The sequence below is a fragment of the Taudactylus pleione genome, unplaced genomic scaffold, assembly GCF_031769625.1.
Source record: "Taudactylus pleione unplaced genomic scaffold, aTauple2 ptg000253l, whole genome shotgun sequence".
Taxonomy (NCBI): Eukaryota; Metazoa; Chordata; class Amphibia; order Anura; family Myobatrachidae; genus Taudactylus; species Taudactylus pleione.
The window spans coordinates 3,768,601-3,796,169 of NW_028284655.1; the positions used below are offsets into that span (position 1 = coordinate 3,768,601).

At 45.3% G+C, this 27,569-nt stretch overlaps 1 protein-coding gene across 5 annotated transcripts in view; it reads right to left on the reverse strand.

Moving 5' to 3' along the window:
• Positions 1 to 495: 495 nt before the first annotated feature.
• The window catches only part of BRD4 (bromodomain containing 4), a 78,406-nt gene continuing 51,332 nt past the window's right edge, over positions 496 to 27,569 (reverse strand). For 3 of the 5 annotated variants that reach the window (XM_088480363.1, XM_088480366.1, XM_088480364.1), the window contains exons 12-21: positions 13,768 to 13,878; positions 13,488 to 13,540; positions 12,615 to 12,909; positions 11,817 to 12,468; positions 11,573 to 11,693; positions 11,278 to 11,437; positions 10,482 to 10,609; positions 6,471 to 6,670; positions 6,028 to 6,220; positions 496 to 5,942 (exon numbers count right to left, since the gene is read on the reverse strand). In XM_088480363.1, the coding sequence (XP_088336489.1) occupies positions 5,871 to 5,942; positions 6,028 to 6,220; positions 6,471 to 6,670; positions 10,482 to 10,609; positions 11,278 to 11,437; positions 11,573 to 11,693; positions 11,817 to 12,468; positions 12,615 to 12,909; positions 13,488 to 13,540; positions 13,768 to 13,878 (1,985 nt within the window). In that variant the 3' untranslated portion in view covers positions 496 to 5,870. The remainder of the gene's footprint in view (positions 5,943 to 6,027; positions 6,221 to 6,470; positions 6,671 to 10,481; positions 10,610 to 11,277; positions 11,438 to 11,572; positions 11,694 to 11,816; positions 12,469 to 12,614; positions 12,910 to 13,487; positions 13,541 to 13,767; positions 13,879 to 27,569) is intronic. The other 2 variants (XM_088480367.1, XM_088480365.1) reach the window with 1 other exon arrangement.

Below are 27,569 nucleotides of genomic sequence, written 5' to 3' on the forward strand. Positions count from 1 at the left end.
GGTGCCTGGTCTTCCAACCATAATATCCCCATGGTATCCTTGTGGATCCTCTTGGACCCCGAAGAAGAAACTGTACTATAAAGGACTCATCTAATACTTAGGCTTACCCTATCATCCCAGTAAACCGGGACATTCATGAATTACACAGGTGCTGTGGTCAACTTCAAGCCTGGATTTCACTTGGTTTTAATGAGCCACAGAACCTGTGTAATTCATGAGTGTCCCAGTTTAAAGGGATGATATGGTAAGCCTATTAATAATGCAACTTTTTATGAAACCGGTTCACAGGAAAATTGCCCTCTTTGTACTATTCATTCGATAACAAAATATATAAAAAAACAATTTTAGAAGAAAATAACTTCCAGCAATACCTAGCACTGAAAATGTGCCACGGTGCAGCGTGGATGTTAGAAGAATAAAGAATGGATATTTGTAATTTTGTATCTTTAGCAAAATACCAGGAAATTAGTTTTTGCTTGTAATAATCTACACATCTTTTAGAGTAAAAATTCTATTTATTTCTTAAATTCACAGACAGTCTTTAATTATAAGAACATGGTAATACAAGCCGTGATACATGTGGTTTGATATAAATTTGGTATTTCGTATTTAATTCAATTTGTGATGCTCTGCAGGGTTTTTCTGGCAGCAAGAGTAGATTAGAAGAAGAAAAAAAAAAGACAAGACTCAATAAAAGGAAAAAAAAATAAACAAACCCAGGCACAGTATGAGAAATTGTGAGACAGAGCAGATGATTTGAAGGTTACTGCTCCTCTGAGGAAAATCCTGGATGAGTCACCTTGCCAGCTGTACAACATGTTTTTTTTGTTCTGATAAGCAATGTTTAATTTGCTCACTTAAAACTGCATAACAGGTCTGAAAAGCACATTTAACATTTGATGTATTAGATATGTAACACATATGAGGTGATATTAACACTGTCAAGTCTTTTTTAACTTAAAAACCTATAAAACAAAAATGCCAACCTATCTTAAATCTGGCAAACAGTGTCTTGTCGCCGAGCAAGGGCCAAATGTAATAGGGTGAGAGTTTCGAAAATGTGAGTTTAAAACTCTCACACTAATATGTTGATCGAGTTGTATTTTCAAAACAGGAAACACCTGAATGACAGTTTAAATCTGGAGTTTTTAGGAGTTCGAAAAACAAGCAAGTTTGCATGTTCTGTGACTATTACATTGGCTGAGTTTTGAAATGTGAGTTTTCTCTCACATTTTCTATTACATTTGGGCCCAAATGTGGATCGTCACTTTAAACATCACATGCAGATAAAACAGATGGGCAATTAGCTGTTGCAAAATGAAAGTAATTATAACTCCAATTCAGCTTCACAGAAAAAAAAAAAAAAATAATATATATATATTTGTTTTAAACGCAAAAGGCAGGATTTTCAGTATGGTCAGAAATAAATGAGAGCATGTATACAATTGGGCACAACCTAAATAGTTGTTTTCAAAATCAGTGAATTATATCAGGATACTACTGAAGCGCAACCCATTACTGCTCTCTTTAATCAAAAATTATATGATCAACAAATGTAAAATAAGGTCAGGTATATGAATAAAACCCCCAGTCATTTAAACAGTTTCTCCTAGAGGAAGACTGTGTAAACAATTCAGATATGCATATTCCCCCACCCCACAAAACATAGCAATGGTTATCAATAAAATTGTGTAAATTAAGAAATTAACATATATCCTCATTTAAATCCATTGTATCCCAATATGTATATTTTGGAAATATAAAAAAAAATTGTTGCAAATACAATTATTGGTAAATGAATAGGTGTACCTGTAATGTTTCAGTGGCTTAGAAAAAAATCTACATCATTACAGCTTTGTTTATAGAAAGGATAAAAAATATAACCAAATATTTTTCATATGTAGAAATCTAAATCTGGCAGGGGAAAAAAAAAAAAAAAAAAAACTCTAGCTAATTAAAATAAATGCATGTTTAAGAAACATTAATAACTATGTTACAGGCATTTTTAAATATTTTAAAAATTAGTCAACAAAACATGAAAATAGGCAGTAACACAGCTAATGCAAAAATGTTTACGCATTATGGGCCTCAAACTACTGTGAGCAAATGACATCAAACATATCTATTAGTTGATAAATTTGCACACTGCCCTTAACCTAGATAACCAATGACCCAAAGCCAATATAACAAACATCTCTACAATGATGGTTTATCCTATGGCTACATCTATAGAGGAACATTTAAAATACACGTTAACTTGTAAGATCAGTCTCCTATGAGCCTATTATATCATTCTGTCAAGCAGAACAACAATACTGAGCTTATTATATTAAATACCTATTTGTTGTAGACTAAATAAAATTGTAACTGGTATTTTTCTAATAAAAATTGAAATGAATAAAATGAAAAATATACCATTTATAAAGTACAATTTACTTTTACTTATTTTACTGAAAAATATGCAGATCAAAATACACAGGTCATTCTGCAAATACCATCATGTTTTCTGAACATGTATTATAAAGAATATGAGCCATTACATAGATTCTAGGGCAGAGGGAAAATGAATCAGAATACTTGTTCGATTGAGTCTTTAGCAATACATTTTCAAGAAAGTCTTTTGCAGAGCTTCCCTTGTTTAATTCAGCAGGAGCTCTAACAAAGATGGATTACCTTTAATACATATAATGTTTAACGTCCTTTGTTAGTGGCTATGACTTGATTTGTATTTGAGGTGTCAGTAAAAACAAAATAGATTGCAGATTAAGCAAAAAAAAAAAAAAAACACACTTGGCAGATGAAGTTTTAAGTAGTCTCGGAAAATCAAATGATTATATAACTGGAGAAATATTATAATGCAGCCACAAGAGGGCAGTAAGGCAATTAGAAAAAGGTGTCCAGAGATGGTTGGAAATTTGTGCCAGAACTGTTTAATAGGTGTAATAGCATGGAGGAACCGGGCTGATTCTACAGATCATCACACAGAAAAGCCCATGAACTCTAGCAGTAGAAATCTCCCAGTTATCCCAGAGTACTTGGCAGATGAATGGAGATTCTCTTAGTTTCTTCAAATGTATTAAATATTCAGAGCAAATACAGTGCAAAACAAAACTAGTTTACATTGATCGAGTGTAGCGTTCTGCTAGATTTAATGTATAAACGCGTCTTTACACATCTTCCATTTTGACCCTTTAAGTGTTGGTGAGAGTTCTCCACCCCTGCAGAGCATCACATAAACCCCTTCTTCACTTTGCAAATACTGAACAAGTATAACCCCCACAATCTTACATGGCCCAAGATATTGCCAAAGAGTCAATCCCCGCACCCTTCACCATTTCCACCAACAAACCACAGCGGGAGAGAGCAATCTCCTGCAGGATATTACAGAGGATGATGGGTGGGAGTTAAGGTGGGCAACAAAGGCAAAGAGGTCAAAACCAACAAATATTTTTTTCATATGCAGCAAAAGTAAAATGAAATGAAAATATAATAAAAAAAAAAGACTTTATTGCATGAAATCAGTTACAACACAGACTTCTGTGCCTGTTGCTCGGGATATGGGAGGGGTTGGGACAGACCATTATCTATATAAAAATAAAACAAAAAATAAAAAAAAGGGGAGACGACAAAGGAGAGATGTGACGGATAAAGGAAACAGAGCGTATGGCACAAAGGATTTTAGTTTTTTTTGTGTTTTTTTTTTTTTTTTTTTTTAAACAGTTCAAATTATATATATTTATATAAAATAAAATTAAGAGAAGAAAAAGAAAAAAAAAAAAGTAAAATTACAGAGACAGGAGAGGGGAAGGAGGGAAGGAGAATTTTTTTTTTTAATCAAATTAACAGGGTATTAAACCCAAGATCAGAACAATTAAAGATCCCCCTCCCTCCCCGCCACACACACGCGCTCTCTCACACACACAGACACACTACACATACGGCTGGTACAGCTGCTCGGCATTACTGCAGTGCCATTAGAGTGAGGGCATAGGGGTCCTGCAGAGTATTGTATTGTGTGCGAGCAGCTCATTGCACTAAGTTAACCTGCGGCTGGACTTCCAAGTCTTCACAGCACGTCATCAGTCATATGATAATTTGTGGGGAGCTATCTTTCCATGTACGATGTAGAAGATGCTACAGTGTATATCAACTGATTGTGTATATGATCTCAAGACACTGGAGGACACGTACAGCCCTTAAAGGCCACTAGCACAGATTTAACCCTAGCCCTGGTTCTACGCCAAGTCATTTGCAGGTTTATCACTCACACGTAAAGCATGGACCATCCTGTCATAACCAGCCACCATATTAAGCTTGACAGCCAAAGCATAACAGTGTGGACACATGTAGCGTTGCCCTATATGTGTAAGATGCAAAACAGTGATACAAGCAAACCTGCTGGGCAAGAAAATGTAGAGACAATATGCTATAGCAGCTGGTGGAGGGAGCCATGCATAGAAATGGTCAGCCCAGCAGAGCATTAGAAAACTATGTAGAACAGGGGGCATAACAAAGTCATAAAGATACATATATATCATCCATGCAACTACATGTATGTTTTCGTATATACAGCTCATCAGCATGTATACACATAAAGCAATATACAAAGCAGTGACGAGAAGTGCAGTATGTAAAATGTATGCGTGTATAGGGCTATTTGAGTAGGTTTGATTATTTGTATACTGTACGTACTGAGCAGTTTCAGCATCCATATAGAAAGGGATTAATACCTGAGTTCAAGAGCAATTTGAGTGTACAAGGTCACACACACACACATACATGTAGGACTGGGTGTACAGCTGCTGGGGGAAGACAGGGTAGTACAATCATTGCAGGCACATAGAAATGTGTGTACAAAAATAGATGGGTCTAAAACAGCGGTTTTCATGGTACAAGAAATGCAACCAACATGTGAGTAAGATCAGGCACAGAACGTGATGCATGCATAATGCACATATAGAATATGCATAGATATGTGCAGAGCATTCTGTGTTCAACAACGAGATGGCACAATTTTTATATAAAATCCAGCTAATGTCAAAATTATTAACAACCAAGTTTCTTGTGGTGGATGATATTATTTTTGCATTTAATATTTAAGCCATAATATATATCAGCAATTTTACTTAAAAAAAAAAAAAAAAAAATGCTCCGCACTTACATATACAATCTATAGCATGAAACATGCATGCTCTATGTTACAGCCATACATTTGCTTTGTATCTCTCCTCAGAACCCAACAATTAAACTTAATGTGCAATGGCTGAATGGTGTATGAATGATGTGATATATAAACAAGGCTAAATTTGCCCCCCCGAGAACTGCAAGTTGCCTACAGACCAATTGGATTATATACACCAGTAATCCCTACACGCAGTAGTGATTCTTTGCACACACAATGAGCAATGTTCTGCAGCCCTCTCAGCCCTAACACAATCAAGCACACTTCACAATGTACCCAAACGCCTGCCACGTGTGTGAACCTCATTCATTGCAGAGTGCTCCTCCCCACTTCTCATAGAAAAGGGGGTTACAGAGACTTTGGGTCACCACTGACACCCCCGAGAGTCTGTGCTCCTCCAAGTCACTCTACACAAGTTGGTGAGAAAAGGAGCAGTTACTGCGCAATAATCCAAACTTAAGCCGTATATCTCCTCGCTTCAATCATCACTTCCGGAGACTCCATGTTTCAGTGTACAAGGGCTGGGATAAAAATACATGAAGGGCATAAACGGCAGCGTCTCATGTGGGATGGTGTCCCTTTGCCCCCTAGTGACATTTAAAAGAAAAAAAAAAAAATTGTGGAGCTCAAGGGACTGAGCTGTGGAGAGTAACGTGGTGGAGGAGGTGACGGTGAGAAGATTGAAGTCTCAAGAGAATAAGTTCTGCTCAAATATCTCCATTAGGTCACTCTGAAAATTCATGTCTATGGAGGGGGTCATCTGTGGAGGAAAAAAAACAGACTCATTAGGACAGACAGAAACTAAGTCGGCTAGACTCTCTGAACAGCGATGAAACGCCACCTACCGCCCGTCGCCGTCTCCTCTCCTCTTCTCTCTTCCTTTCCATCTCTCTCTGATCCATGATTGGCTGAGAACTCTGAGCAGGGGGAGGAGCTGTAGGAAGAGGAATCTGCACATGCTGTTGTTGCTCTTGTCTTCTACGAGCCTCTTCGTGAGCTTTCCGTGCCTGCTCCTGCGCGTCATCATCTTCCCGGGATCTAATGTGTGAACAACCACAAAATAGCCGCTGAAATAATGGTTTATTTTACGACAGCTACATCAACTGAAATATTACATATACAAAATGACACTAACTTAACATATTCACTCTCTTTAATTTGGACAAATGTAAAAGTATAATTGATCAAACCTCATGATAATTACACATAGGCATTTGCCTTTATTTGTTATGCCCCCATTATTCCCATCACAATACAAACGAGTCCCAAGCCCATGAAATGGTCTTACCTCATTCTCTCCTGCTCTCTACGCATCCTTTCTGCTTGCTCAGCCTGTAATTTTAGCGCTCTCTCCCGCTCCTCCTTTTCTCGGGCCGCGCGTCTGAAAAGCTCAAAGCTATCGCTCGATGACTTCCCAGCTGCAGTTGGGGTGACCGGCGGCTTCTGTACCAGGCTGGCCCAAGAGCCCATGTTTTTAATTTTTAGATCCTGGGGAGGAGAGTGATCAGTTACAAATAGGTTGACAGAAAAAGTTCTTTACATAACAAAATCAACTTTACAGTAAACAAGTATATAATTTTCTGAAATCATTCATTGACCAACTTAAAAACAAGCAAGTAGACAAAAAGGAAGTGCACACAGAAATTCCTAATATTAACCATTATAGTTAAAGTCAGAAAGAAGGCTTGGTAAGCAAGACTACCCAGTCGGATGGAAAATCACAAAAGGGGACTTACGGATGGAAGCAATATTCAGAAGAGAAAAAAAAAAAAAAAAAACTTCAAAAGAGAACAGTTTCATGGATAAGAGAGGCTCAAAGAAGGACTTTTGAAAAGCCTCCAAAACCAAATTGAGATCCCACAAAGGGGCAGGAGGAACGCAAGGAGGCTGTATGCAAATCACGCCTCGAAGGAAGGTCTGCCAACCATCTTTAAATAAGGCAGGCGGCGCGAACACCTGATCCTTCAGAGAAGAAAGGCGAAAGACCTTTTCCAACCCCTCGCAAAGAAAAGACAAAAGCCTACAGGCGGAAAATTACTCACCGAGAGACCCCTTTGTTCACACTACAAAGCGTAAAGCCGCTAGACATGACTATACTTTTGAAGGGACCAGATTTTGAGCCTGAAGCATGGTTCGAACCACTAGCCTGGATAACCTGCAAGCCCTCAGGATCTAGGTCTCAAAGACCACACAGTAAAAAGTGTCAGCTGACCCAAATCCAGGTATAGGCATGGGCTTTGACGCAAAGATCTTCACACAGGGAAAGACGTCAAGGAGGGTCTGTCAGAAGTTTATGCATGGGTGCGTACTGTGTCCAGCAAGGCCAATCTAGGGCAATGAGGTTGATTGGTAGACATGCTCACTGAGTCACCTTAGCCAGTATTGACAAAGGTGGAAAGAGGCATCCCAACTGGAAGGACCAAGGAGCTGTCAGCACATCCGCGAAGACCGCCTGAGGATCCCCTCAACAGGGCTCCATACAGGGGCAGCTTTTTGTTCAGATTGGAAGCCATGAGGTCTAAGTCAGGCACCACCCATGGATCCAAAATGAGCTGGAAGACCATCCTGATATCGTTCAGGTTCCCCGGGATGGGCAGTATGTCAACTGAGAAAGTAAATCTCCTGCCACCAACTGCTCTGTCCATGCCCCCAAGGCTTTGTTGACCCAGGAAATAGCTAAAATCGGTTGAAAGGAGGCACAAGAAAAACAAAAGATTTCAGCAAAGCCGTACTCTTCCAATCAATCTGAACCTGTAAGGTCACTGTCTGCCATGTAGGGATAACTGTGGCCTTAAATGGCTTGTGGTATCATAATCCGCAAAGGGATAAGAGGACTTAAATCACCAGGGAACCTGAATTTTTTTATCAGGTTTAAACAAGGCTTCTGGAAAGGTTACCACCTGCTATTTCTTACATTTAAAGAAGGAAGAACCACCTACCCCAGAAACCACTTCCTCCTGAATTTTCAAGGTCTGGCAGACTGCAGAAATTAAACCCTGTATGCCTATGCTGGCTGGCAAATGCAATTCCCAACCTATCTAATCTCCCCAGTCAGGGTCCACATTCTCCACCCTTTCTTGGGAAGAACCTGCGGATCTGACTCTCCAGGAAAACAAGCCTGAGGTGGCAGTGAACGCTTTTTAGCAACTGCTGTTCCAGCTGAAGCAAGTATTCTATTCATGGAAGATACCTTGGAAAGGCACCTCTCAATAATCCAGGCCCATAGAGCTTCCCCCGGAAAGATTAAACACGTGGGCCAGGTTGGGAACTAGGCAGGGAAGAGCCACTTTCCTCCTCCTAGCGATCCACCTGCCGCGTAAGGTCCACGATGGGCTGTGCCATGGACCTAGCCCATTTCGGAATCACCAACTCGTCAGTCATGTCCCTGGAAGGCTGATCACGGGTCTCATTAAAATTATAATTTGCATTTTAAATCCTGCCTAAAAAGTACAGAAATCGTGCAGGAAAAAAAAAAAAGAAATATAGCTTAAAGAAAAATACAGAACATAGTACAGCAGGGATACTGCCTAAAAATTTTAAGGAACAGTGCAGTAATGTATCAATCAAATGGCATACCATAATGTAGTCACAAGGACAAAGCTGTCTTAAAGGACAGTGCAGGACGACCAATATAGGAGCACTTTGTAAAATATAATAGTGAATATAGCCTATAGTAGGTAATACTAAAGGCCCCGAGTCCAGAAGTTAGTGTCCAAGGGTGCTGAACTATAGCCGCCTATGGCAAACCCGGAGATGCTGAGCAGCCTCTTGTGTGCCCCTCTGTAGAAATGACGCTGTAGTGTCTCCTTCCTCCAGAGAAAGACCGCCAAGGAGGGATGAGGGATGAAATAGAACTACAGCATTCTTCTTCCCAGCCTGCCTACTTTAAAATGAGCTAGACTGATATTAACCTGATCCCTTTCAGCCAGCCGCCTTTAAGTTGACAGCAGCGTTCCTGAAGGCTGCAACCACAGTAGTATAAGCTCACTCTTATCCGGTCACAGGGTCGCAGCCCATCGCTACCCGGCATGTAGGCTATGGCTGCCTTACCCATCTTGCAGAGCGTACAGCGATGCTGCCGGAAATCCCAGACACTATGAGTGAATCAGTGACCCCCTCCTAAGTCGGGAGCAGAGTGGGACCAGCGCTTTTGTGCAACTCCTTTTAGAGCACTAAACTAATCATGGTCCAACTCTGAGGGTAATAGCAAAACTAGAATAAAAGCAAAAACTCCAAGGGACTAAAATAAAAGACGTAAGGTCTGGTGGAGGTGGACGGAGTTATTTTAGGGCCTACTCCTGTGCTAGCCCTCTAAACCACATTCAGCAGTGTCCCCCAGATTGGATGACATCACTTCTGTCTTTTCTTCCAATCAGAAAGGCTTCTGTTTTGAATGCACTGCGCGCCTGAGCCTCTATGGGCACTTGGGCCTTGATTAGTCCCATGACTATACGGATATAAAAAGGAGCTCTTCATGGAATTTACCTAGTAAGAATTCTCCCTATCTGCATCATTATCTCTAGTCTAAAAAGGCCTACCCTGAAAAAGGGAGAGAAGACTTTTCGGAAGTATTATCCGTTGACTAACATTTGAGACAAATGACATTGCACTTCATTATCAAATTGGCTGCCGATATGGCTGCTAACCTGGCAGAATCAATTGCTGTGTTACAGTGTTTGCAGATGTAAGCAATATATTTAAGGCATGCTAAGCATGGAATATACCATATTCAAGACACTTTTAAAGGAAGGGTTCTGGCCACAATAAGGGCTTCAAACGCCAAACCGCATATGAAACATAGGCTATTTAGAAGACAGTCTAATATATTGAAAGGGTTTCTGAAAGATGTAGCTCCTAGAAGATAATTTCTTTTCCACTTCAATGCTCCTCGTAGGGGGTTTAAAAAGGACTCCAAAAGATTGTGAGCAGCAAATTAAGTCTCCATATGCCTCCCAACACCAATTTATTTGAGTGTTGGTCTGGGTGGGAAAAACAACTCAGAGAGACAATGTGTGTCCATGATCCTGTATGTTCAGGACTTAAAGAATTGGAAGCCCATAAAAGGTGGTGCACGCCAGCTCTGAAATGACAGTCAGGCCTTACCCCTGCTTAATGATGTGTTAATCCATACTGCTGGGATAATAAAAAAAAATACACTTTTTCATACCCTTGTGGGAATGTTGCGTGCTTTACAAGTTTTTCTGAATTTAAACTCAAAGTATACATAGTTTTTTAGGTTGTGGTTGCTAGGGCATTATGTTTGGTTTGGAGTGCTGTCTTTTTCTTGGGAGATGGTTACCTTTTTGGGGGCCACGGGTGTCTTCGGCTCCTGTTTTTGCTTCTCTTTCTCAGGTACCACTTGGGATGTGATGCTCTGATCAGAAGTTCTTACTGGGCGTCCTCCATCAATGGATTTCATGTCTGGCCCTTGGGACGACAAGGCTTAGCATGAGAATAAGGTATACAAAATTGAAGGAATTAAAGTGTTTCTTCTACTAAAGAGTTGCTCCCTTTCTGCAAATTAAACTTGTTGGCAATGTCGGTTACACGGAATTTTTACAAGCAGTTCCTTGACATATTATCGCTAACAACCTGTAGAGGCTGCTGCTGCTATTTTATGGCGAAAATTTAAACTAGCAAATTAGCTCTATACCTTATCCTTTATATATATTGAGCCACGAGGGTTCCGCAGCGCCTTACTAAGTACATAAAGAGTTGAGCAGAACAAGAGAACAGTGACTTACAGTACAAGACATTGCAGGACAAGTACAAGGTATATAAACATTGCTACAATAGTGGTCTTATAAAATCAGTAGAAGGATGCAGAAGTCAAGGGTTAGGTGCCGTTGTAAGGAGTATGGATAATAGTATAAATAAGGGAAGGAAAAGCACAAGGAGATAAAGGGCCCTGCTCGTGAGAGCTTGCATTCTAAAGGGAAGGGACAAACTTTGCACGAAGATCAGCCTGCAGACAACAAAGTATCACACAATGAAACGTCAAAGAAAAAGATTTGCTTCAGCGAGTTGAATTTTTTATAGCATCTGAAGAGCGGAGAAATTCTTTCACCACCACAAGTTCACACCATAAAACTCACGTTGCGGAATATGGAGGGGACCTTTTAGAGACTCAGAAAGTTTGTGAGCTTCACTCCTTATGCCAGGGGAAAAGCGTTCTGGGCGCAAAGAGGGTGAATGGCGCTTTTCTTCCTTCACAATCAGCGGCTGAGGCTGCAACACCGATGAACCTCTCATTTCCTAGGTGGCAGGCAAGTAGATTAAAACTTAAGTAAATAGGCATCAAACTTCAAAAAGGCAAATGCTGAGCAAAGTGAATGACTGGAAAGCAGATGAATAACAAAACAGAAAAAATGAAGTGTGTCAATGCTTTACCTGCTTTTTGGACTGCCCAGTATGCGGTGAGGGTGGGTGTGCCAGTCCTGCAAATGGAGGAACCTGAGGCGAATGGAGGAGTAGAGGAGACGGAGCCTCCCGCATATGACCTGGAAACAAGCCAGTAAAAAGGAAAAAAAAAAAAAATCTAAATAAATTAAGAGGTCACTTGTTATATATACACACACTTCATCAACCCTTCATTATTTTCACCCACTTCCAAAGATATCAGTTCCTATCCTCACCTCCAGGGTACGGCTCTGGTTTTTGTTGCCGTGGTGAAGGATGGTGGTGTTGGATCACCTGTTGTGGCTTAGCCTGCTGGTGCTGCACAAGTTGTTGGTGTGTAGCAGTCAACGTGCTTTGTAGAGTTGGGTGTTGCTGCTGGGGTGGGGGTGGAACTTGCACTGATGGCTGTTGGGAGGCTGCAGGTGGTGTCTGCAACTGGTGCACATGGGATGATGGGGGAGGAGGAGGAGCAGTGCTAATAGAGGAAGGGTAAGGCAGGTTCTGGAGGTGCCGCACTGACTGTGGCGGAGCAGGCAGTGGTGCTTGGTTCTGCACTTTGACAGAGGTAAGGAGTGGCTGGAGCGGAGAATGGGCAGGAGGCTGCTGAGATTTCTGGAGCTGTTGCAGGTAAAGAGCCATATGTGCAGAGCCCAGCTGAAGAGGGGAGGGAGAGAGATCACCAACAGGAGAAGGTGGACCATCATCTTCTAGAAGGGCATGAGGGGGCTGTGGATGATGATGGTGGGAATGAGGAGGAGGTTGGTGATGCGTTTGAGGAGGTGGTGGTGGAGGTGGTGAGGAAGATGGTGGCCGAAGAGGTTTAGGTGGGAGGGCAGCTGCACGATTTGAGGGACGTGAGGGTTGCTGGGGCATGGTGTTGTGCAGAGCTGTAAAAGAAACAAGCGGGGAAACAAGTGGAGAGACAAATTAGTACATTGCTTAAATTCTTTTAATATTCTCAGTTCTCCAAAAACAAATTCTCCCTCACTGCTATGTATGTACAGCTTATACTGCATAACTATATGCTCCTTACCTGGAGGACTAACAAGGGCATGTTGGTTGAGATGAGGTGGAGAGCAGCGGTCCGGCTGACCACCTGCGAGGTGCGATGGAAGATCAGGTGGTGGTAGGTGCAGACCTGCCTGCCCATAGTGAGCAGTCACTGCTTCAAAAACACTAGCGGGATGTAGAGGGTGATGGAGAGATGGGTGGGAAGTCTCCAGGCTGGGAGGCGGAGGGTATGAGGGTGGAGGAGTAGGGGAAGGTGGCTTGAGAACATTAGGAGGCGGAGCAAGAGACTGTTGTGGAGGGTGCGGTTGATGGTGATTCTGTGGAAAAGGTAGAAAAGATATGTGAAAACCAGTTATAACTAAGGATTATTCAACATCTAATGTCTACATTACACATAAGCCCAGGGGCATTATATATATATGAAAACAAGAAGCTGATTGTGTCACTTTAAAAGAAAAATTATAATTCCGTCAAAACCTACAGCATCTTAAGACACAAATGTAACAGGCTTAGATTAGCGTAGTGAAAGAAACTGCAATGTTGTAATTCAATTAAAGAGCATGATTTCCCTGCTGCTCACAGGAAGTCCCTACCTATTATGGTATGATTATTGCCGGTTCCCTGAGGAGAGCATTCTGTGAATGGCATAAAGCTGATCACAAACATTTAAACTGGTCCCTTATCCTGCTGTAGGGTTCAATACTACTCCCAAAAAAACAAGTGCTAAGGCAACTGCTCTATGAACTGTTTGCGTACATTAAGTACCCTGGGACAGTCTGAGGCTGTTTTGCTATAACATATGTCCTCCACACTTCCCGATTCCTAAAAGCTTATAATACAATCTGAGCATCAATCTCTTCAAATGTGCAAATGACAGCCTGCCAGGACATATTACCTTTCTAGACTCTCTCCCTGAGTGACTCTTTTTCTTCTGTTTTGGGGCTGTTTCTGTAAAAAGATACAAGACAAGCTTAGTTATGTCTCAGTAGAGTGGTCTAATACTCAAACACAGAGAATCCCAAACTCCAACATTACACAGTCCTGGTTTTAAGAATATCCATACCATAACTGGCAGATTTTTGTATAACGCGATCTGCCAGCACCTAAATTGAATCTGCCCCAATGACATAGAACATACAACTTCATGTCTATATGGTCTGTGCTGAGAGTCTAACCTGGGTCGGAATCCTCACTGTCTGATGTGCTGGACTCACTAGAACTTTCTGATTCAGAAGTTGAGAAACCTTTCGCTTTACCAGAGCCAGGCGTGGGAGCCTCTACTTTGTCTGTGAATACAAAAAAAAAATATATAAATATTTTTGTACATGAAGATTATTGGGCAGGAGGAAATATAAATAAAGCAACTAGAGCGTTTCAATTTTCATTGAATGGAACATTTACAATGAAATTACTTACAGTTACGTTCTCAAATGACATTTAAATTATTATTTTAAAAGTATAATTAAAAGAAAGCTCTTACGAGAAAATACATATTAAATTATTTTCTCCACATCCATTGGTGTAAGCTCTCACGAGCAGGAGCCTCCACTCTGCACCATGCAAGTCTCCAGAGCGCCCCTACTCCGTCAGAGGCTCTCACCCTTTATTTCTGTCCATTCCTTGAAACTGGGTCATTGACTGCTAATGTCATTATCGTTCAGACACTTGTACAGAAATCTGTTGTATGGTGCTACAAATACTTTACAGTTATAGATAAAAGCATTAAATATGGCTGAAAGCATGAAGCAACCAATCACACCCGTATGCGCTTTTTGAACATCTCATTCCAAAACCATGGGCCTTAATATAGAGTTGATCCTATGACAGCCTTCAGTCTTCTTGAAAAGCTTTCCAGTAGATTTCGGAACATGGCTTTAGGGATCCAATTTAATCAGCCAAAACATTGATAAGGTTGTGCACTGATGTAGTACAATAAGTCCTGGTTCTAAGTTTATGCCAAAAGTGTTTGTTGGGGTTGAGACCAGCGTTTAATGCAGGCCAGTCAGGTTCTTCCACAGACTTCAAACCATTTGGTCATGACACAGAAGAGGGACTTCTACTAAATTGCTGTCAAAGTTAAAGTGATTCAACTCTGTAGATTGCCATTGTATGTTACAGCATTAAAATGTACCTTTACTGGAAGTAAGTAAAACACCAAAGCAGAAAACACAGTCCCAGACCAAACTTTATAGTTTGACTAAATCCAGAATCATTTGTCAGACTGCCTTGCTGGTGAAGTAGGATTCATCACTCCTAAGAACAAATTTTCTCAGCACCAGAGTCCAATGGCGGTGTGCTTTGCACAACTCCAGCCAAAATTTGGAATTGTATGATAACCCAATCCATGAAACTCCTGACTAATGGTGCATACACACGTAACAATTTTAGTAACCAACGATTTTCATTGAGATTTTCCCTTCAAAAAGTGAACGAAAATAGTTTTCAAAAATCGCTGGTTACTAAATTAATGAACGATTTTGTCAACGATTTTCATGAACTATGAACGATTTTTTAATCATGTATACAGTGAATGGACATCGTTCATTCTGTACAACATGAACGATTTTCTGAACGAAAACAGTTATGTTGGACAGTCAGAATGGACGTTGAACTACAAACGGGAGCGCGCTTGGACGATTTTCGGTCATCTTTCACCCCCCCAAAAAATGAACAATTTACGACGTCGTTATAGTTAAATCGTTCAAAAAATTGTTATGTGTGTACGCACTTTAACAGTTCTTTTGTTAACGTCTTTTCCACTGGCAGTTTGGAACTTAGTAGTGAAGACAGGCAATTTTTTACATGCTTCATAACTTGGCAGGCCGGCTTTGTGGGCTTTCGTTGCCTATTCCTTCGAAGCTTAGCTGTTGTTGCGCCTAGACGTTGCACATACAGTTAACTAGAGCAGAAGTTTGACAATACAGACTTATCGGAAAGGTGGCATCCAATGACAGTATCACAATAAAATTCACTGGCCACTATGACCAATATATTCTACTGATGTTAGATTATGCACACTGCATGGCTGTAGACTATTTATGCATCTGCCCAAATACACTAAATTAAAAAGTATCCACACTGTAGGTCTACAAAGCCATGACTATGTCCAACAAGAGAAGGGACCCCTCTCTACTTCAGAGACTGCCCCTGACCAAAGGTCAGAAGGACAATATCCTGATTGAAGTGGAAACGGTGATACCTTAAGATAAAAGGAAAGCTTTATTGGCAAAGCAGCCCTTTCGTGAAAATTATATATGGAGATCTGAAAGACAGATACCCTAATCCCAAAACTCTTCTTGCTGCAGAGATAGTCAAAAAAGTGTTAACTTCCATGTAAGACATTTTAACTCCATCTCCAGGGATTGAACAGGAAAATGCTGTAAGGCAGTCAACACTAACCTTAGATCCCAAAGAGCTGTAAGAGAAATATATGGAGGCTGTACACGCTAAGCTCCTTACAAAGAAGTCAGAACATTTGTTTACAGTGCCATAATATTCTGAAAGACTACCAAAAGGGCTGAGATCAGAAGTGCTAAAGAACTAAACTACTAACCATTGCCAAGGCCCTCTTGCAGGTGTGTACACAGGTTAACAGAAAATAAGAGTTATGGTAGACTTACCATTGATAACTCTTTCTTCGAGGTCCATAGGGATAACATGGGGATAATGTGGTTGGAGCTAACGCTTTCAGCTCCCAGGATGCATCCAGTCCTCCTCTACATATACCCCACCCCTGGCCACAGGCATTCAGTTTTGTAAACAAGCCCAAGGCAGGAGAAGTAAAGAGGAGAAGGAAGAACAATCGTACACCAGAAACTCTCTCATACAAGATGAAGGAATCCGTGACCGAAAAGAAAATTACCCAATGCAGCCAGGTGCGTCAGGGTGGGTCCCCTTTGGACCTCGAAGAAAAGAGTTATCAATGGTTAGTCTACCATATCTCTTATATTCTTCTTCAGGTTCCATAGGGATGTCCGAAAGCAGTTCCCCTAGGATGGGGACGCTTCTGAGCAGAAAGGAGTACTCGTCGTCCAGAGGAAGTATCAAAGGTGTAGAACCTAAGAAAAGTGTGAACAGAAGACCACGTGGCTTGCCTTGCACAATTGCTGAATAGAGGCGACACGACTAAACGCCCATGATGGCCCTACAGACAGAGTAGAATGTGCTGTCAACGTGTTTGGAACAGGCTGATCAGCCTGTGTGTATACCTGAGGGATAGTCATACGTAACCATCTAGCCAGAGTCTGTCTGTCTGTTAGCTGGCCATCCTCGTTTGTGAAAAACATATAACAGAAAAGAGAATCTGATTTTCTAAAAGAATTTGTATGCTCTACATAGATACGGAGAGCACGAACTACATCCAGGGAAGCTTTACCTACAGAAAAGGTCTAAATACTGAAAAGCTGGAACCACAATCTCTTCATTCACATGAAAACGAGTAGCTACCTTAGGAAGATAACAATCCATTGTGCGGAGAACAGCTCTATCCTGGTGAAAAATGCAGAGCGACAAGAGTGCTGGCAAATCAGACTCTGCGTGCGGAAGAGATAGCGAGGAGAAAAAGTGGTTCAAATGGGGGAGCTTACAGCCCCTTGAGAGCCAAAGACAAATCCCATGGTGGGACAAAAAGGAGGTTGAACTCTGAGAACTCGCTGAAAAAAAAAATTCTAAACATCTGGAAATGAAGCAATCTTTCTCTGGAACCAGACTGACTCAATGTGGCCAGGCGGAGACCAAGGTCCAATCCAGTCTGGAGAAAAGCCAGTACCCGGGAAACCCTAAACACCTTAGGGACATATTTTCTGTGGGAACACCACTGATCAAAAGAATGCCAAACACTTTAATAGATACGGGCAGAGGAAGGCTTTCGTGCCCTAAGCATCATTTGAATCACAGAGCTGGAAAAACCCCTGGCTCTTAAGATGGAAGACTCAAGAACCTGCCGTCAAAGACAGGCGAGGTAAGTCCAGGTGCAGGCAGGGATCCTGCGCTAACAGTATCGGCCATAGCGGGAGAGGATACGAACAGTCTATGGATAGATTCCGTATGACGGTGAACCAATGACGTCTGGGCCCAGCAGGAGCCACTAGTATTACTGTTCCGCCTTCCTGCTTTGACCCGTACCTAGGGACCGTGTGGTTGTGACGTGATGCTATGAGATCTGTGTCTGGTAGGCCCCATTTGTTCACCAGAAGTTGAATAACCCCCGGGTGGAGAGACCATTCTCCGGTGTGTATGTCCTGACGACTTCCCAAATGAGAACTCCCGGGATGAATATTGCAGCGATCGCTGGAAAAACAAGAGATATGGTAAGAACTTACCTTTGTTCTCTCTGTTTCTACGAAGTCCATAGGGTCCACAGGGTTGACCTTGGGGTTATAGCTGGAACAGGATCCATGGGCACCACACAGTTAAGCTTTTAGCTCCCAGGATGCACTTGGGTCCTCCTCTATACCCCGCCCCCGAGCCACAGGCACCTCAGTTGGTAAGCAGCCTAGGCCGGAGGAGAATATGGAACAGAGAGAAGGAAGACTGGAACACACAAGAAACCATACTCACAGCAATAGGAGACGGAAAACCGGTGACCAGCCACATAGCCCATTTGAAGCCAGGTGCGTCAGGGCGGGCGCCCTGTGGACCCTATGGACTTCGTAGAAACAGAGATAACAAAGGTAAGTTCTTACCATATCTCTTGTTTTCTACTTCAGGGTCCATAGGGGGTCCACAGGGTTGACCTTGGGGATGTCCCAAAGCAGTACAACTAAGGGCGGGGACGCTCCTGTGCTGAAAGGAGTACCCGGCGCCCAAAGGATGCATCCTGAGAGGCAAAGGTGTCAAACGCATAGAACCTCAAAAACGTTTGAATTGAAGACCAAGTGGCCGCCCTACACAGCTGAACAGCAGAAGCGCCACGTCTAGCAGCCCAAGAGGGACCCACAGAACGAGTGGAATGAGCCTTAACAGAGGCTGGCACAGGTAAGCCCTCCTGTGCATAAGCCTCACAAATAACGGAACGAAGCCAACGGGCTAAAGTTTGTTTGTTGGCAGGCCAACCCCTCTTGTGAAAACCAAAGAGGATAAACAAGGAATCAGACTTCCTAACCGAAGCCGTCCGGTCTACATAAATTCTAAGCGCCCGGACCACATCTAAGGAATTCTCACCAGCTGAAAGATCAGGGGACTGAAAAGCTGGCACAACAAGTTCCTGATTAATATGGAACTTCGAGACCACTTTGGGCAAAAACTCAGGACGAGTGCGGAGCACCGCTCTGTCCTGGTGAAAAATCAGGAAAGGAGGGCGACAGGAAAGCGCCCCCAATTCTGACACCCTCCTGGCCGAAGCAATTGCCAGGAGAAAAACCGTCTGAAATGTCAGCCACTTGAGCTCCACCGCCTCAAGAGGCTCAAACGGAGGACCCTGCAGGACCCGTAGCACCACCGCCAAGTCTCAAGGAGCCACTGGAGGCACAAAGGGAGGCTGGATCCTGAGAACACCTTGGAAAAAGGTGTGAACGTCTGGTAGTATTGCAATCCGCCGTTGAAACCACACGGACAAGGCGGACACATGAACCTTCAGAGATGCAAGGCGTAAGCAGAGATCCAATCCTGACTGAAGAAATTCCAAGATCCTAGAAACTCGGAACACCTGAGGATCATAAAGTCTGGACTCACACCACTGAAAGTAAGTGTGCCACACTCTGTGATAAATCCGTGCTGAAGCAGGCTTGCGTGCCCTGAGCATCGGACCAATAACCGAACTGGAGAAGCCCCGAGACCTCAAGACGGCTGTCTCAAGAGCCACGCCGTCAAAGACAGCCGACCCAGATCCGGGTAAAGGCAGGGCCCGAGACAACAGGTCCCGACGTTGAGGAAGAAGGTACGGAGTGTCGATGGAGAGGCTCCTCAGATCGGAGTACCAAGGACGTCTGGGCCACGCCGGAGCTACCAGCACGAGCATGCCGCCGTCCTGCTTGAATTTCCGCAGAACCCGAGGAAGCAGGGATATCGGAGGAAACAGATACGCCAGGTGAAACGTCCATGTCACCGACAGCGCGTCCACCAGACTTGCACCTGCGTCTCTTGTCCTTGACCCGTAAACGGGCAACTTGTGATTGTGACGGGAGGCCATCAAGTCCAGCTCCGGCAGTCCCCACCTGTCCACGAGTAGCTGAAACACCTCTGGGTGAAGCGACCATTCCCCGGGATGCACGTCGTGACGGCTGAGGAAGTCCGCCTCCCAATTGAGGACTCCGGGGATGAAGACCGCCGAGATCGCTGGAATGTGACCCTCCGCCCAAGACAGGATACGAGACACCTCCGACATCGCTGCCTGACTGCGAGTTCCGCCTTGGTGATTGATATACGCCACCGTGGTGGCGTTGTCGGACTGCACCTGTACCGCCCTTCCGTGAAGAGCGGGGCCGGACGACTGCAGGGCCTTGTATACTGCCCGCAGTTCCAGGATGTTGATGGGGAGAAGTGCTTCTTCCGCTGACCAACGACCCTGAAGCGACAAAGAGCCGGTCACTGCCCCCCAACCCCGGAGACTGGCATCAGTCGTGAGCAGGACCCAGTCCGGGACCCAAAATGGGCGTCCCTCGACCAGATGAGCTGTCTGAAGCCACCAAGCCAAAGATAGCCGAACGTCCGGAGACAACACCAGCACCTGAGAGCGGATCCGGTGAGGTAACCCGTTCCATTCTGATAGAATCAGCCCCTGCAGGGGCCGGGAATGGAACTGGGCAAATTCCACCATGTCGAATGTCGACACCATGGACCCCAGAACTCTCATAGCCGAATGGACCGACAGGCGGCAACGGCTCAGGCAACTGCGTATCCACAGCTGTAGTGAGGCGACCTTCTCCGGAGTCAGGAAGATCCTTTGCTGACGCGAATCCAGCAGGGCTCCCAAATGAACCATCCGCTGTGATGGAATCAGAGAGGACTTTTTCCAATTTATCAACCACCCGTGTGCTTGCAGGCAAGCGATCGTCAGGTGGAGATGTTGAAGCAGTACCTCCGGGGAGCTCGCCAGCAACAGGAGGTCGTCCAGGTACGGCAGCAGCCGTACATTCTGGTTCCGAAGATGTGCGGCCATGACCGCCATAATCTTCGTGAACACCCTCGGTGCCATGGAGAGACCAAAGGGTAGCGCCCGGAACTGATAGTGGTGTTGAAGGATAGCGAACCTCAGATACCGCTGGTGTGAAGATGCTATCGGAACATGGAGGTAGGCGTCCTGGATGTCCAGGGACACCATGTAATCCCCCGGTTCCATCGCCAGAATGATGGAACGTAACGTTTCCATCCTGAACTTGGGAACTCTGAGGAATTTGTTCAGAGACTTCAAGTTGAGGATAGGGCGATGAGAACCATTGGGTTTCTGCACCAGAAACAGAGACGAATAATACCCCGTCCCTCGTTGTGATAGAGGAACGGGAACAATGACCCCTGCTTTCAGCAAGGACTCTATAGCCTCCTGAACCTGTAACGCCTTGGTCTTGTTCTGAGAAGGACTTGTGCAGAAAAACTGGTGGGGTGGTCTGTGCCGAAAAGACAGGGCGTACCCCTGGGAGACCACTTCTCGAACCCAGGCATCCGTGGTGGTATTGTGCCAGCACTGGGCAAATAGAAGAAGTCGGCCTCCCACTCTGCGGTCCCCAGAGGGAAGCCCGTCCCATCAGGCCGTAGGTTTATCTTCCTGCTTGGAAGAAGGGCGCCGAGCACTCCAGGCTTGCTTCTTGGGTTTAGAGGCCGTCTTACTCGCAGACTGTCTCGGGAAGGACTGACCTTTCGCCTTACCCTGAACCCGAAAGGAACGAAAAGCCGAACTCCGAACCTTAGCAGGCAGTGCCGCCGAAGGGAGGAAGGCCGACTTGGATTTAGCCAGGGTGTCCACTATTTTGTCCAAGTCCGGACCAAATAGTAATTCCCCATTGAAAGGTAAGGCCTCCAGACCTTTCTTTGAATCAGAGTCTGCTCTCCAGGACCGCAACCATAAGGATCGGCGGGCAGACACCGCTGCAGACGATACCCGCAAGGTCAGCAGACTAGCATCTAAAGAAGCTTCTCCAATGTAAGAAGCGGCGTCCCTCATTTGTCCCAACAACGCCCGCTGGACATCCAGAGCGTCGTCCGGGAAGGTATCTTCCAATGCATTGGCCCACCCCTCAATGGCCTTGGCCACCCAGGAAATGGCCATGGACGGTCGGGCCACCGCCCCGGAGAGGGAGTAAATAGACTTTAAGCAAGTCTCAACTTTCCTGTCCGTGGGATCCTTCAGCGAGGATATCGACGGTAATGGTAAGGTGGCGCCCCGAGTTAAACGGGTGACATGGGAATCCACCGCCGGTGGAGTTTCCCATTTTTTACAATGTGCCTCAGGGAAGGGGTAATTAGAAGCCAACCGCTTCTGAGGAAGGAATCTCTTACTGGGCGACTGCCAAGCTACCGCCATATGATCCGTCAACTGATCCGACAGGGGAAACACCGCAGAAGCCACCTTAGTTTTTTTGAAACTAGGAAACTTCGACCTAGGGACCGGTGCCTCATCCTCTATAAGAAGAATAGCTCGCACCGCCCTAACTAGTACTCGCACATTAATGGACGACTTGGTATCCATTTCCTGGACCGAGGCGTCCGAGTCAGTGTCATCAGGGACCTCCCCATCATCTGAGGAACCCTCTGAGTCCGATACCTGAGCAGCCCGTGTCATGAGTGGGCGTTTAGAAATCCTAGAAGGCATGTCAGTCTGCAACATTGACTGAAAAGCAGAGGAAGCGGCCGCCAAATTTTGCACGGAGTTGGAGAGCACATCCACCCATGGTGGAGGCGTCGCCATAGGGGCCTGAAAAGGTACCACAGGCTGCTGCGGCACAGGGGAAGCCTGTATATACATAGGCAACCCCGCATAGGGACCAACTGATTGAGACCCAGGAGGACTCCGCAATAACTGCGGGACACCCGGGGAATGGGGGATGGTCGGCTGGGGCACCGCCCTAGTAGGGAGAGCAGTCGGGACCGACAGACGGTCCGCAATAGACACCAGCACCCGAGAAAACATCGCCCACGGTGGTTCCTGCGCCAGAGAAGGTCTGGATGGGCCAGGAGCCACCTGGCATCGACTACACAGGCCATCCCGTGACAAATCCTCCCCATCCACTCCCGCAGAACAGCGTCCGCAGGAGGCCAACACCGGAGCCACTGAGCGCTCAACCTCCCCGTCTGACATGACAGAATATATTATATATCTGGAACCAGGGTAGAAGTAAAACGCATTCACCGGTGTGCTGAACAACAGCCCACAATATGGCACTGAGTAGCACACAACTGTATGTGACGGACCTCACAAATACGTGATCTATATAAGTGAGGTCAGTAGAAACGCCCCTCCCCCACACACCTGCAGGGCTTGTAGGAGAAGTAAAGGGATAGGTATAAGCTGACAGTAAGCGGAAAATAAGCACAGACAGGCAGCACTAGCAAAAAGTCACATACCATGCAGGAAGATATACTCACTGCACCTTTACACTACAATCAACCTGCCCAGATTCAGTGTCTGGGAGGGCTATAGCGCTGTGTACACTGTCCTTAATCAGGGGAGAGGTACACAGGGGGACCGGTCCGCGTGCTCCCTGAGATCTGCGCCGCCACTGTGAGAAAATGGCCGCTGGAGACCTCAGAGGAGGAGTGGCCGAGTAGATGCAGCTCAGCGACGCCAGACTACGTGCTGAAAGGCGCGCTGAGCTGAGGGGAGGAGCCGCTGACAGGGAAGGCTTCCTCCCCTGGCTGGCCATTAACCCCAGGGATGCTGGCTTCCCGCTTGCCGGTTATCCGTGGTGGTCTAGTGGTCCCACGGGTTATGGGGGGGGGCCCGCCGCCACTGCCAGCAGCCTCCGGTCTGTCCCCCGGACCGGAGGCTAAAGGACTGCATTTAAGGCATTCCGCGCGCCGCCGCTAGCCAGCGACGCGCGGCTGGCTTACCTGCATCCCCGGCGACTCCGGCAGCAGTCCTGGGAGGTAGACAGAGTCCGGCTAGTACGGACTCTGCCCTCCCGCCGCGATCCCCAGATCAGTACTGGCGTCGCGGCGCCAGTCGGGGATCAGAGCGGCAGCGTGGGCGTCTGTACAGACAGCCCTTCGCTGCCGTCTGTAGTAAAAATAGATTAAAAATAAATAAAATTTAACTTAAAATAAAAGCTTTTGGGGGCTGCTCCTGCAGCCCCCCTGAGCGGTGACCGACTCCGGCCGGGCACCAGCTTACACTGAGGTGCCTGTGGCTCGGGGGCGGGGTATAGAGGAGGACCCAAGTGCATCCTGGGAGCTAAAAGCTTAACTGTGTGGTGCCCATGGATCCTGTTCCAGCTATAACCCCAAGGTCAACCCTGTGGACCCCCTATGGACCCTGAAGTAGAAATGACGTTCTGCCCAAATCAGAATGTTTGTCACTACCCTCATGGCTGCATGACACTGCATGCCTCCCTGATGATTGAGATAGGCTGGTCGCGATGTTGGACTGGATCGGCCTGCCCTGGAGCAGGTCCTGTGCCACGATGAGTGCTTTGTATACTGCTCGAAGCTCCAGAATGTTTATGGGCAGATGACTTTGCTGATTTATCCATTTCCCTGAAAAGGTGTGATGACCCATCACTGCCCCCCCACCATCCGTGAAGACTGGCATCCGTGGTGAGAATCACCCAATTTGAAATCCAGAATGGGCGCCATTTGTCCAGATGATCCTTTTGTAGCCACCACGAAAGAGAGGCGAACCTCTTCAGTGAGAAGGATCCTCTGGGACCTTATTAGATGATACTTTCCGTTCCACCTGGAGAGAATCAATTTTTGCAGAGGTTTGGAATGGAATGGAGCATATCCCCCCCATGTCGAAGGTGGAAACCATTAACCCCAGGACCGGCATTACTGATAGAATGGATACCCTTCGCTTGCATAGTCGCAATGCTAGGGCCACAATCTTGACCTCTGGCAGAAATACACTTTGTGCTTGAGAATTCAGAAGTGCCCCCAGATGTACCATCTGCTGTGTTGGAGAAAATAAGAGTTATGCTATAACATACCTTTGTTAACTCTTTCTTCAAGGTCCATAGGGTCCACAGGAATTACCTTGGGGTATGTGGTTGGAGTGATCCAGGCACCAAACAGTTACAAGCTTTAGCTCCAAAGATTCACTGGGTCCTCCTTCATATATACCACGCCCCTGGCTACAGGCACTTCGTTTATTACCATGCCCACGGCAAGAGAAGGAAGGACAATTGTATGTCAGAAACACTATAAAAGAGGGAATCATTGAAATATAAAAGAAAAGATTACCCAATAACACAAGGTGCGTTAGGGTGGGTGCCCTTGTGACCTCGAAGAAAAAAAAGAGTTAACAAAGGTACGTTATACCATAACTCTTATTTTCTTTTGGGGGTTCAGAATTACAAAACACTAAACATGTGCGGAATCTCGGTGTTGTCCTGGATAGTGGCTTGACACTTAAACATCAGGTATAGGCCACAATCAAATCCTCATTCTTTCATCTGAGGAACATAGCCAGAATCAAGCACTTCATTCCCTCAGAAGATCTGCCTAAAGTCATACATGCATTTATATCATCACGCCTAGACTACTGCAACGCCCTCTACCTCGGTCTCCCAGCAAAAGAATTACATCGCTTGCAGATGGTACAAAACGCAGCTGCCAGGCTATTAACCAACCAGCCCCGTTCCAGCCACATAACACCCATTCTCTACTCCCTTCACTGGCTGCCTGTCAGATGGCGAATTGTTTTCAAGATTGGATTAATAACTTACAAAGCCCTTCATGACCATGGCCCAGGGTACCTGAAGCAGCTTCTGATTCCCTACTGTCCCACTCGATTACTGCGATCCGTTGACGAAGGACTATTAACAGTACCTAGAATCTCACGGAATTTGTCTGGTGGTCGAGCTTTCAGTTTTGTGGCTCCAACCTTATGGAACTCACTTCCCCGCACAGTTCGAGAGGCCTCCACTCTAGAATCCTTAAAAAAGAGACTCAAGACTCACCTATTCACCCAAGCATTTCACTAATGTCCCTTGTAAAAGCTTGTTTTATATTTTATACTGTAAATGTAAAGCACTTTGAGTCCTTTAGGAGAAAAGCGCTATATAAATAAAATTATTATTATTATTATTCTTTGGGTTCCATAGGGTCCACAAGAATTACCTTGGAGATGTCCCAAAGTAGTTCTTTTAAGAGCGGGGACGCTCCGGTTTAGCAGAAAGGAGAATCCGACGCCCAAATGGAAGCAACCTGAGGCACAAAAGTATCAAATGCGTAAATTTGAGAAAAGTGTGGATGGAAGACCATGTGGCTGCCTTGCACAATTGTTCAGCAGAGGCACAACGATGGAACGCCCACTATGGTCCCAGAGATCGAGTAGAATGTGATGTCACTGTTTGGAATAGAGAGATCAGCTTGTGTGTAAGCTTGGGAAATCGTCATACGAAGCCATCTAGCCAGAGTATGTTTATTAGCTGGCCAGCCTCGCTTATAACAGCCATACAACACAAAAAGAGAACGATTTCCTAATGGAGTTGGTTCGATCCACGTAGAAAGGTAGGGTGCGTACAACATCCAGAGAAGCTTCTTCTACAGAGAGGTCTGAAGACTGGCACCACATTTTCTTCATTTACATGAAAGCGGGATGCTACCTTAGGAAAGTAACCCGCCCTGGTATGAAGAACAGCTCTATCCTGATGAAAAATCAAAAAGGGAGAGCAACAAGTAAAGGCTGCCAAATCAGAGACCCTGCGGGCAGAGGAGACAGCAAGAAGAAAAAAACTGTCTTTGCTGTCAACCACTTTAGGTCTAGCAATTTCAGGGATTCAATGGGGGAACCTGTAGTGGCCTGAGAACCAAAGACAAATCCCACGGAGCTATCGTAGGGACAAAGGGAGGCTGAACCCTCAGAACACCCTGAAAAAATGTCCTAACATCAGGCAGAGGGGCGATCCTTCGCAGAAACCAACCTGAGAGTGCAGATGCTTGAACCCTCAGGGTTGCCAGGCGGAGACCATGGTCTAAACCTGCCTGTAGAAAACCAAGCACTTGTGAGACCCTAAAAACGTCAGGATCATATATTCTATGTCTTCACCAGTGAAAATACGAGTGCCAAATCCTGTAATAGATGTGGGCAGAGGAAGGCTTCTGTGCTCTAAGCATCGTCTGAATTACAGAAGTAGTAAAACCCATGGCTCTTAAGACTCAAGAGCCACACCATCAAAGAAAGATGGGGGACGGTCCCAAGGCAGGCAGGGACCCTGTGTTAACAGGTCCAGCCTTAAAAGGAAGAGGCCATGGAGTGTCTATGGAGAGATTCTGAAGGTCGGTGAACCAATGGCGTCTGGGATAAGCAGGGGCTATCAGTATTACTGTTCCACCTTCCTGCTTGGATTTCCTGATGACCCTTGGGAGGAGGGAGAACCGAGGAAAAAGATACGCTAGCTTGAAGTCCCACTTCACTGCTAGAGCGTCCACAAAAATCGGCTGAGGGATCCCTGGTTCTGGACCTGTACCTGGGGACCTTGTGATTGTGGCCTAAGGCCACGAGATCTACCTCTGGCAGTCCCCATTTGTCCACTAGGATCTGAAAGACCTCCGGATGAAGAGCCCATTCCCCGGCATGAATATCCTGATAACTTAAGAAGTCCGCTTCCCAGTTGAGGACTCCTGGTATAAATACTGCCGAGATTGCTGGATGGTGACATTCTGCCCAGACCAGAATGTGTGTCACTTCCACCATGACTGCCCGACTTCATGTACCACGTTGTCGGACTGTATCTGGACAGTATATCCTGTGCCTGAACGAGTGCTCTGTATACTGCCCGCAGTTCCAGGATGTTTATGGATAGGAGACCCTCCTTGGAATCGATCGAGATCTTACCAGATGATGCTGACTTCCCACTGAGACAGACTCAATCACTGCAGGGGCCTG